Source organism: Ovis aries, chromosome 6, assembly GCF_016772045.2.
Source record: "Ovis aries strain OAR_USU_Benz2616 breed Rambouillet chromosome 6, ARS-UI_Ramb_v3.0, whole genome shotgun sequence".
Classification (NCBI taxonomy): domain Eukaryota; kingdom Metazoa; phylum Chordata; class Mammalia; order Artiodactyla; family Bovidae; genus Ovis; species Ovis aries.
The window spans coordinates 86,393,333-86,405,912 of record NC_056059.1 but is presented as its reverse complement, the minus strand read 5'-3'; the positions used below and the strand labels follow the sequence as shown (position 1 = coordinate 86,405,912).

General features: G+C 32.2%; 1 protein-coding gene across 1 annotated transcript; it reads right to left on the bottom strand.

The window, feature by feature from the left end:
* Positions 1–243: 243 nt before the first annotated feature.
* On the bottom strand, positions 244–12,004 carry CSN3 (casein kappa). Its single transcript, NM_001009378.1, is given in 5 exon segments — positions 244–415; positions 2,281–2,803; positions 4,884–4,916; positions 9,448–9,509; positions 11,941–12,004. Coding segments are annotated over 3 exon segments (579 nt in total). The 5' UTR covers positions 9,505–9,509; positions 11,941–12,004; the 3' UTR covers positions 244–415; positions 2,281–2,314.
* Positions 12,005–12,580: the final 576 nt, after the last annotated feature.

The window sequence follows — 12,580 nt, the reverse complement described above, 5'->3', positions numbered from 1 at the left end:
ATACTATCATGTAAGAAATGAATTGCCAGTCCAGGTTCGATGCAGGATACAGGATGCTTGGGGCTGGTGCACTGGGATGACCCAGAGGGATGGTAAGGGGAGGGAGGTGGGAGGGGGGTTCAGGATGGGGAATACGTGTACACCTGTGGCAGAGTCATATTGATGTATGGCAAAACCAATACAATATTGTAAAGTAATTAACCTCCAATTAAAATAAATAAATTTAAAAAAGAGAGATCCATTGCATTTGATTGGCTTTATTATGCAGGAATCAAAAAACTAAATGCGGCATAAATGTAAAATGTAAGAGGAGATGAGAAAGGAGCTGGATCTGTGAAAATCATATTCTCTGTTCACTGAAGGCAGACAACTGGCCAAAGGATAGTTTGAAGTAGTCATTTGGTTTCAGCTAGACCTATAATAATGACAATTTAGAGATTTAGTTCACAATGTGCCAACAGTTCTCATGATATGCATTTTATTTAGCTTTCATGATTTGCTTCATGTCTGTATCCAAGGAGTTTATCTAACTAAATATATAAATTTAAATATTTAAATTCACCACATAGTGAACTGATACAATTGTCTTCATCTAATATTCACAGAAAGACACAGTCCTATACATTCTTTTTTCATAAGTGATCTTACACTGTGTGGTTTTAACTTAGGAATCTGGGTTCTTGAGTTTTGAACAAATGTTAACTATTGAGATAATGATTATTTTATTAAAAACAATCATGTAATAATGTATTTCATATCAATAAAATAGATAGTTGCATACTCAATTACTTGTTTTCATTTTGTGTCCATTAATTTTTTCATTTTCTTTTTGAAGTTTTAATGAGTCAAAGATTTATCAGCTTATTATCTTCTCTTTCTTACCAGATGTCCTATTAAACACAATCTCAGTAATAAAATTTACACATATGCTGATCTTGGAAAGTTAGAGTATGTTTTCTGCTTTCATTTTTATTTTTTTAAACAAATAGCCCATACAGAAATAGTAGACATACTGATTAAGCCTTACTATCTGAAATCAAGCAGGTTTGATTTGGTTTCCAGTTTTGAACTTTCAGCTGTAGCAATTTGCATCCATAGCTTTCATTTGTGGATTCAAGATGGTAATATAATCCATTCCATATGGCTGCTACAGGATTAAACTGAGATTGTTATGTAGTTTTGATAATTTAGTAAGGACTTGATATTTTAGTTGAAAGTAAATTTTAATATTTACTAATTATGCTTCATTTTTTCTAGAGGATTATATTTCACAGATTGATTGCTTTTTACATCTCATTCACAATATGCTTTCTCACTTGAATCTCGTAGCAACCAAAATGATGAGAAAATGAAAGAGTGATGACTCTTCAGAGAGAGTAATGATTTGCTTAAAGTCACACAACAGAAGAAGCAGCCTTCTCTGATCTAATGCTATTACCATTATATCATGCTGTGTTCATTTTAGACCAAAAATCATTTAGACAGTGTGATGAAAGTATTTGTTGCCTAGACCCTCAAAATGTTGTCACTTTCTTCCTAAATTATTTCACAATCTTTAGTTATTTTCTATCTTATTGATCTTTCTGTTTAACTTCTTCATATGTTTTAAATTATTTTGGACTCTGCCATTATCCATTGATCCAAATAATAAATAGACATATTTTACATTAAAGTTCTGAAAGTTTCCTCTTAATAAGTAAGTGCTTTTCAAGTTAAAAATTAGAATTTTTCTGTGGGATTACATTACAATAGGAGAAATTTGGGTGCCTAGGCTTATACATCCTTTCGGAAGTGATGCCTGAGATAAAATGCTATGTGTGAAACATATTGTTTCCTTTCATTCTATTCTTACCAAAAGTAGAGTGCAACAACACTGGTATACAATTAAAATGTATTTAAACTCATAGCCTATATGATTTTTTTCTAAGAAAACATTTTTGAGATAAGAAAAAGTCATGAGTTTGACACTGTATTTTACTGTCTTTGTGTGTGAACAAGAGTAAAATAAAACTAATAGATTCGAGGAGTATACCAATTGTTGAAGAAGGTTTAATAATAAAATCTGCAATTTTTAAAATTCATTTTGTAAAATAAGACATTTTAAAACTTTCCTGTTGGGAAAGAATCTAGTATATACATGCTAAAGAACCAGCAAATGTAAGTTATAATTACCCCATTTTGCCTTCTCTGTAACAGATTTAATTTATCCATCTATGCTAGTTTATATGTTATGATTATAAAGTCCATGAATCTTGGCTATTATTCATTTTGCTCATTTACCTGCGTTGTCTTCTTTGATGTCTCCTTAGAGTTTTTAGACCTCGGTTGAAGTAACTTGGGCTGTGTTGGTCTCAGGTGCACTCGCAATCGATTCTGAGGAAGCTTCTGGATTATCTACAGCGTTCACTACTGCTTCGGTGGTAGGTGTACTGTGTACTGTAGGCTCAGCACTAGCAATGGTATTGATGGCAGGGATTTCTGTTTTATCCTGATCTTTCTTTGGTGGAATGGCCATAAATGATAAATGTGGGTGTGGGTGACGTGCCATGGCAGTTGGCTGGTCTTGGCAGGACTTGGCAGGCACAGCATTTGGCAAAACTTGCCATTGAAGAGTTTGGGCAGGTGACCTAACTGCAACTGGCTTCGCATAATATGGGTATGGCAGAAATTGATTATTAATTAGTGCAACTGGTCTCTGTTGGTAGTAATTGAGTCCATAACTAGGATACCTACTCAGCACATACTGAATTGGGATATATTTGGCTATTTTGTCATCGAAGAATCTTTCATCTTTCTCACAGCACTGCAAAAAGAATAAATTATGCAGAATGGTATTGTAGGCTGGAGTGAAGAGATATCTTAAATCAGAATTTTTTGAAACAAATTGTTACAGTATCTGATGTTAAGAAAGTACAACATTGGGAATAGTGAACCCAGAAACCATATTATTTTAAAAGACATGGATTTGTACATCTTCCTTCCACTTCTTGATTTTCAGCAAATATTAAAAATAACATTAGTTTCAAAAAAAAAATAGATGAGATAGCTCATAATGTAAACCACTTTGCCCAGAACTTGGCATATATAAAAAGTGCTCAGTAAATGTTGCCTTTTATAAGCACCACAGCTAGAACAGTTTCAAAGAGAGCTTTGACTACAGTACACAAACACTACACACAAAGAAAAAAACTATATCTCTTTCCATATATATGAGTGTGTGTGTGTGTGTGTGTGTATATATATATATATATATATGTTTATTCTCACCATATGTTTGTAACTGTTTTTTATTATATTTATCTAGGGATTAGGCTACGGGTGCATTTTATCTAAACTAATTCTAGCAAAATAGTAAAAATAATGTGATGTGGATTCCTGGGTTTATATGTTGGGTTTTTTTTTTTCTGCTTAGTTTTATCCATTAAAGATCAGTTAGGAAATTTTCCATCTTTATTTGCCACAGTTCTATTAATTAGGTACAGTCACAAAATATATTAATTAGGTGCAGTTAACTATAGACAATTATATTATATACTGATATATTAATACTATATATTATATAATCACATAATATTATAAATTGTATTATACACTGTATTATATATTATATATGATGATGTGATATGATGTGGATTCTTGGGTTTATATATTTTTATATAATTTATAAAATTTTGTAATTTTATAATATATATTATATATAACATTATAATATTTATATATTATATATTCAGTTCATTTCAGTCGCTCAGTTGTGTCCTACTCTTTGTGACCCCATGAACTGCAGCACGCCAGGCCACCCTGTCCATCATCACCTCCTGGAGTCCAGCCAAACCCATGTCCATTAAGTCCATGATGCCATCCAACCATCTCATCCTCTGTCGTTGCCTTCTCCTCCTGCCCTCAATCTTTCCCAGCATCAGGGTCTTTTCAAATGAGTCAGCTCTTCACATCAGGTGGCCAAAGTAATAGAACTAATTAATTATTAATATATAATATATATTATATATAATTATATAAAAATATAATATATATTCCACATCACATCACATCATATGATATATTGTGATATATGTGATATATATCACATTATATTATATATAATATAGATATTATATATAGATATAATATATTATATATAGATATTATATATAATATAATGTGATATATATGATGTATATCGCATATTATATGATATATATAATATATAATGTTATGTGATATATATCACATTATATTGCATATATATATAATATAATATATATTCCACATCACATCAACTCATGTGATATAAATAATATAATATAATTAAATAATTTTAATAATTGTTTAGTTTTATTAATTAATTAAATAATATTAATTAGGTACCATTATAAAATATAAAATCATTAGATCTTTCCTTATGAATAGAAACAAATTAATGAAATTATATCTCAGAGCAAGGTTTTCTCATGAAAGGAGACATATTTAAAGGTATTCATTCAAACAAACTGGGGGAAGTAAATACAATTGTATGAGAATCATCTGAAGATGTTTCAGAGAGGGATCATTTCCCATTTCTTAAAAAGTAGACAGAAGAAATATTAAGCTTTGCTTTTGTTTTCATTGTTTTCCCAGTATTAAATTCTGAGAAGGTTTTCTCATGTTGCCAAATACTCATGAAAATCAACACAACTTAGCCTGTAAAGTGATACCAAGATTTTCAGATAAACATTGATATTGATTCATATGATTGGTTGATGAAATGATTATTTTTACAAAGATTATTCAATTATTTTATATAGTTTAAATATTTACTTAGTCTTTAGATAGAAGGCATTTTAATATCATTAAACTTTGCAGAATGTGATTCTCTGGATTTATATCTCTACTGGAAACAAACTTACTATTCGTTGTTCCTGGTTTTGCTCCTGGGCACCCTGGTGAGATTCAGAGAAAGAATCAGAAACAAGAAGTTAGAAGAAAAAAAGCATGATAGAGTCTAGTTTTTGTGATTTTAAAATATCTTTTATAAAAAAGATAAACATGTTTTTCTTGCTTTTATTTTAGTATTGTAAAATATTATAAAGCACTTTTCTAGGTTATCTAAAGTCTGTGAAACCCTCAAGAAATGACAGATACATGCTAACTAAAATAGCAATAATGAGCCCCCTGGTTAAGTTGTTCTTAAAAATCACTACTTAGGGAGAAAAATTCAAGATTGAAAAGAATATGATCATTTGATCTCTGTACCAACAACTATATATGATATTGCTTAAATGAAGAACATGAACAACCTATATTCAATTTGTATTGAATATATATTGCTAAAAATAAGAGGAGAAATGAGCATATTTTTCTGTTTCTGCTCTCCTAAGGTGATTTGTGAGGTTATCTTGATTAAAAAATTGCCTCTAGCATAACACTGGTATATAAATGTTATATAAATAATAGCATTTTAAAATTATCATGTATTTGTAGTACTTTTCTTAGTTCTGGATTGTAACATGCATAGGAAATCAGGAGTGAGAAAGTAGTTTCCAGGCATATCTATATGAAGCTTTAAAACTTACAAAAGGTGAGTTCATAATGGTAAATAGTTTTAAGATGACAGTTTTAGTTTAAGACTTTTCACACATATCCCTGGGATATAAAAGATCCTATAAACCTTTAGGAAGTTGTTGGTATAGGATATCAGAGATTTAGAAAAACAATAAAATACAGGGAGTGTTAAGACAGGGACTTATTTACCTCTAAATTTATTAAGTCATTAGTTTAAAATTTAAAAAGTTATATTAATATTAAAAATTTGCCTATACTAAAACATCCTGAAAATTTAGATATAGATTTGAATATAATATCAGTCTACATGCATTATGTATTCTTGGTATATGTTCATTTTAGTATCTTGTATCTTAAATTTTTTAAAGATGTATGATCTCATATCATTTTTCCATCACCTCAGTTTTCATACTTGCATATTCAAAGTTGAAAAACAGTCATTGGTTATATCATGAAATGTTTGTTCTTTATTGTTAACTTTTAAAGGTTTATCAAAAAATGTTTTTATTATAAATACAGACATGGAAAACATCTGGATAGATATCAATGGACTTTTAAAATGACCTATGGACGGTAGCCCACCAGGCTCCCCTGTACATGGAATTCTCCAGGTGAGATACTTGAGTGGGTAGCCATTCCCTTCTCTGGGGAAATCTTCCCAGTCCAAGGATGAAAACTAGGTCTTCTGCATGCAGGCAGATTCTTTACTGTCTGAGACACCAGGGAAGCCCAGATGTCAATGACCTTTTAAATAGTTTTCAGTTTTCAATAGATTTCTTAAAACAGTCTTTCAAAAATATGATTTTTGGGGGAAAATTCTTTGACAGAAATTATTAAACTGCTGTACAGTAAAGATACACCAATTTATAATGCCATCAATAGACTATAAGATCGTGCAGTTCATCAGATAATTGCTAATAATAAATATTATCATAACTATTTATATTTTGGAGAGAACGAATACATTTAGCACATAAGAGATGCTACAACATTGCTGTATTAAGTTGTATGATTTTGATTGGGTAAGTAAGATTATATAATAAGATTGGATGGTAAAAATCAATATAAACTTTCATTCATCTTTTGAATTATTTGTTCATATCCATGGGGCTTGCAGCTTTGTGAAGACAGGAAGGAGAGTTTGGGGCTAGTGCTGGCTCAAATAGTTCAAGAAGATGTTTTCAGAGGTCAAGCAGTTGTGAATTACTTTCTGATTTAAACTTTAACCTCTATCCCTCAAGAGATAGCCCAAGTTCTAAATATGCAGGTGGCCACAATAAAATCAAATTTCAAAGAAGAAAGGAAGAAATATGAATGTCATAGTAATTCAAATTTTTAAAAAGATTCTAAGAATTTACCAAATAGAATTATTTAAGAGATATTAACTCGAAAGCAAAACTACATTTAAGAATAAATGAATTATGAAACAAGGATTAGTGCTGTTCCAAATTTTACAATTTAAGAGGAGGTCATCAGTTCAGTTCAGTCGCTCAGTCGTGTCTGACTCTTTGCGATCCCATGGACTGCAGCATGCCAGGCTTCCCTGTTCATCACCAGCTCCTGGAGTTTATTTAAACTCACATTGAGAGTCGGTAATGCCATCCGACCGTCTCATCCTCTGTCATCCCTTTCTCCTTCTGCCTTCAATCCTTCCTAGCATCAGGGTCTTTTCCAATGAGTCGGCTCTTCGCATCAGATGGCCAAAGTATTGGAGCTTCAGCTTCAGAATCTGTCCTTCCAATGAATATTCAGGACTGATTTCCTTTAGGACAGACTGGCTGGATCTCCTTGCAGTCCAAGGGATTCTCGAGTCTTCTCCAACACCATGGTCCAAAAGCATCAATTCTTCAGTGCTCAGCTTTCTTTATAGTCCAACTCTCACATCCATACATGACTACTGGAAAAGGCATAGCTTTGACCAGACAGACCTTGGTTGGCAAAGTAATGTCTCAGCTTTTTAATATGCTGTCTAGTTTGGTCATAGCTTTTCTTCCAAGGAGCAAGTGTGTTTTAATTTCATGGCTGCAGTCACCATCTTCAGTGATTTTGGATCCCCCCAAAATAAAGTCTGTCACTGTTTCCATTGTTTCCCCATCTATTTGACATGAAGTGATGGGACCGGATGCCATGATCTTAGTTTTCTGAATGTTGAGCTTTAAGCCAACTTTTTCACTCTCTTCTTTCACTTTCATCAAGAGGCTCTTTAGCTTTTCTTTGCTTTCTGCCATATGGGTGGTGTCATCTGCATATCTGAGGTTATTGATATTTCTCCTGGCAATCTTGATTACAACTTGTGCTTCATCCAGCCCAGCATTTCTCATGATGTACTGTGTGTATAAGTTAGTAAGCAGGGTGACAATATACAGCCCTGATGTACTCCTTTCCTGATTTGGAACCAGTCTGTTGTTCCATGTCCAGTTCTAACTGTTGCTTCTTGACCTGAAGACAGATTTTTCAGCAGGCAGATCAGGTGGTCTGGTATTCCCATCTCTTTCTGAATTTTCCAGTTTGTTGTAGAGTAGTAGTAGTTTGTTACAGAGTAGAAAGACTTGTGCTCATCTTCTCTTGCAAGAACTCCAAAATTTCAACTCGCTGCTGAACAACCATCGACAGGAGAATGTTGGATCCCACAGAGGAAAGATGCCTCATGTCCAAGGGCAAAGGAGAAGCCCCAGCAAGATGGTACAAGGGTGAAATAGCATTTAGAATCAAACCCCATACCTGCCAGAGATGCCTGGAGGGCTCAAATAAACCTGGTATGCACCAGGACCCAGAGACCCCACAGAGACTGAGCCAGAACTTTGTTTGAATGTCTCCTGCAGAGGTACAGGTCAGCAGTTGACTGCTGTAGGGCAGGAGCTCTGGGTGCAGGAGACCTAGGTATGGCATAAGCCCTGCTAGAGGAGGTCACCATGAACCCCACCATAGAGCCTCCAGAACTTACACAGGACTGAGGAAACTGACTCTTGGAGGGCACAAACAAAAGCTTGTGTGCACCAGGACACAACATCAACATCAATCCACCACAGGTATAACATGAAAAAGGTTTGGGATTTTTTTTTAAATTTTTTAAACTAGTTTTCCTTATTGTTTTGGCTATTGGTCTGTTTTATTTTCATGTTCATTTGAGGATCCCAGCCACTTATTTGCCAACAGTAAGAATAGGAAAATAAACATCTGATGCTTTCAGATGTTTGCCTAAAAATCAAAGAGGTGTTTATGGATATAATCCCTGAGAGGGAGTTAACACAATGGAAATATTATAACAAAAGTTTCAATACATTTAAATATTAAAAGTACGTGTCAAGTTATTTGAAATTGGTAAAAAAGCTTAAAGAGGGAGGGAGGAAGGAGGGGGATTCAGGATGGGGAACACGTGTATACCTGTGGTGGATTCATGTTGATGTATGGCAAAACCAATACAATATTGTAAAGTAATTAACCTCCAATTAAAATAAATAAAATTATATTTAAAAAAGCTTAAACTAGTTCCTAATATTTTAAGGATTTAGTTCCTAAACAAATTGGAGTTTGCATGAAATAAGAATTTAACTAAAAACATTTCTGATCTTTGTCTATGGTTTATATATTTATTTTTTGTGAATTATTTTAAGCACACATTATAATTTAAAAATATTTTCAGGATTTTTCCTCCCAAATGTGTTTTTTCTAGCATATGAGAATTTTAAAGGTTTTCTCTAGATGACAAAGTGTGATTTCTTTATTCCTAGAAACCAGAGGAATATCCAGAAGATTATGACTTTAATAAGAAAAATAAATGTAAAAATAAATTACTTATACAGCTATTTTGTTCTATAAAATATAACTGTATTTAGAAATTTACACAATTAAAGCCCTTAAATAAACTTAAAAAATTTGATACAAACTGATTAGATGAAATTAACTCACCAAAAATGGCAGGGTTAATGCCAGGATAGTCACAACTAGGAAAAAACTCTTCATCATTGCACCTAAAATTAAATTAAAAACATTAGATTAACAGGATCTGTTGCTGATAATTTAGGAGTGACTTGGAGCAATGTTTTCTATGGTTTAAGGGTGGGAAAAGCCAGATTTAGGGGAAGATTTAGCCAATGTGAAAAATCTATTTTATCAAAAGCTTTAGAAAAACCAAACGGTAGGAAATATATGAATTTAATTTTTGGTTATGTTACTGAATGTCTCATTACAAGGTTAATCCTGTATTCCTTTCATTGTGCCAAGAACATAGTAGGAACAAAGCTCTGTGTGTCAGTGATGAGATTATTAAGGTGAATTGGTCAAGTAACATGAATTTTAGGAAGAGTTGCAACGTACACAAATCACTGTTAGATAAGAGAGAGTAGAAAGTGTCACACAAGTGCTGTTCTACAGATAGAAGTGTTCAGTTAAGAAATCAATAAATTATTTCTGTAGGACATAGCATATAGGTGGGACTTGCCCATGCAGAGATTAATAGAGAGGAACTTCAAGGAAAAGAGAACTCCTTAGGAATATCCATGGGCATTTGAATGGAGAGAAGGGAAAGACAAAGTTGGAAAGAAAGTTTAGGGCAGAGAAAGATGAGGCATTAAATGCCAGGCCAAAGAATTAGATAGCTTTCCTAATTGAAGTTGAGTGGCTTCAGATAAGAAACTGAGGTGACTACATTGCTTTGGAGAACTGATCTCTATCTTGGGCTCTATTCTCTACTTTGAATAAGTATTTCCCTTTATCTGGCCCTAGTATTCTTCTTGCCTATAAATAGAAGTTTGAACTGAAATTTCTGAAATTCTCTGATTCTGTGATTGATCTCATAGGAATACTTAAAGAGATTGGGGGGAGTATCCTGAAACTTCATTTTTCATAATCTGCTTCTCCAGTAATCATAAGTTATATAATTAGCTTGATCAATTTAATGAAAAAAATATAAGATATGACAATTACAGTTTTCTGGATGAAATATTTGAAGAAATAAATTAACCTTATCTTTCTAAAGACTCGAGTATAGGGTAGTAATACCTATTTATTTGATTTTAAAAGCTAAATTGTCTTTTTAGAAAGATACACATAACATTTTAGATTTTTAAAATATTAATAAATTTTGCATTTATAAATTAAATACTACATCTTGTTACAGCCATTGTATCATCATACTTGTATAGACTTGAAACCTGCAAACTGAGTTTTACAGACTAGGGTCACAGAGTTAGAAGTTCAGGCTTGATAAAGAGCGCACACCAGACTCAACTCACTTTTGATTTCCAGGTAAGAATGATTAGAAAGGCTGTATACTAAACTGACTTCAGAAACTCTGATGGAATATCATTGAATGGAAAAGAAGTTAGTGTGAGTTCAAATTTGAGCAACCTACAGCGTTGATTGTTTCCTCAAATTTCATTAAATAGAATGGAGCTCCTTATGAATTCTTCACTTGCCAGTGAAATTTTTCTTAGTTGAAATAGATTTAATATATAACATTGTGTTAATTTAATGTGTCTAACATATTTATTTAATGTATTTGTGTTTTGTAATTTGATTGCAATTGTATTGATAATTAACAACTCTGTCATGTCACATAATTATCATTTCTTTTTTGTGGTGGAATAATTAATATCTAGTCTTTTAGCAAGCTTGATGATTATAACACATTACAGTGAACATAGAAAAAATACTGTACAATAATCATTGGCTAACTTTTAAGATTGTAGTCTGAACAACATTTCTATGGTGAATCATGGAATCTTTTATAATTCATGCAAAATTATATCACAAACACTCATACAAAAACATCTTGTAAAATGGTAGTAGTTATTCCCTTTTAAGCATAAACAGAAACCAGAGAAATAAGACCATTCTTTACTTATCAGTTACTTAAAACAGTAAGTACTTGAATTTGCCTTCATAACTTGGCAGTCCAGAAAAATTTGTGAAACAGAACTATTCAGCTTTCATGAGGGATGTATAAGTCCTGTTATTTTTTAAATTTGTATACTATAACAAATGAAATTATAACCTTTAGACAGAAATAAAAATTTGAAATTAATTAAGGGATCAATCTGGATTATCCTGTACTTTCATCTTCCTAAAAAGTTAGCCCTCCACATTTGTCTGTGGGAATAGATTCACTGTCTTGAACATACTTTTTTTTTTTTTAAAGAATCTACATTTTCTTCAATACTTTAGCAAGTATCAAATCTTGACTTTAACCCACAGTGAAGTTAAAAATAAATTTGATCATAACATTATACAGAATCTAATGTTTAGATAGAAACTAATATCATAATGATGACAAAGGATATTCAAGCTTAACAATAAAAGCCAAAAGGAAGAAAATGTTCTTCTAAAATAACTTTGGTGGTGTAATAAGCACAAACTGCCGTGAAGAAGAATTATTCTCTTAGAATGTTTTAATGTGATTACCTTTCCTTGTGACTGTCAGCTCTTGCTTGGCAGTAGGTTCAGTTGGCCTTTCAACTGTAAGGAACACCCAAGGTAAATAACCAGGGACTAATTAAAGGGTGTTAGTGTCTTGCGTCATGAGATTTATCTTCCTTTTACGTTGCACCAACAGGAAGATGACAGAAAGGAAAGATCTGATGATAGCAGGGCCATCTTTACCTCAGTCTCAGTTAATGGAATGCAAAGAAGGAAATAGAGTTTTCATTCATAAGATTTGAAAACAGATTATTCACCCTTTTTTAAGACTGAATTTTTATGTTTATGAAAAGATATAGAGGATTTTTAAGAATATTCATTGTATTTTAATCAACTAATTTCACCTATTTGAATTTAAAGATATTATTGCCATAGCACTTTTACATTTCAAATGTTTCTTATTATTTCAAGAACCTGGGTATGAAGTAATTCTACATATATTATGGGCTGTGGTTGGTCGTCCTCTTTCTAGAATTACAGCCATCAGTATTTAACAATTAGAAAACTGACCATCTTTTATATGCCCAAGAATAAATTAATGTTAAATCCAAATATGAAACATTAATCAATATAAAGTAGGGATCCATTTTCATTTTATTCTTCAGTAAATTCATCATTTAAACAC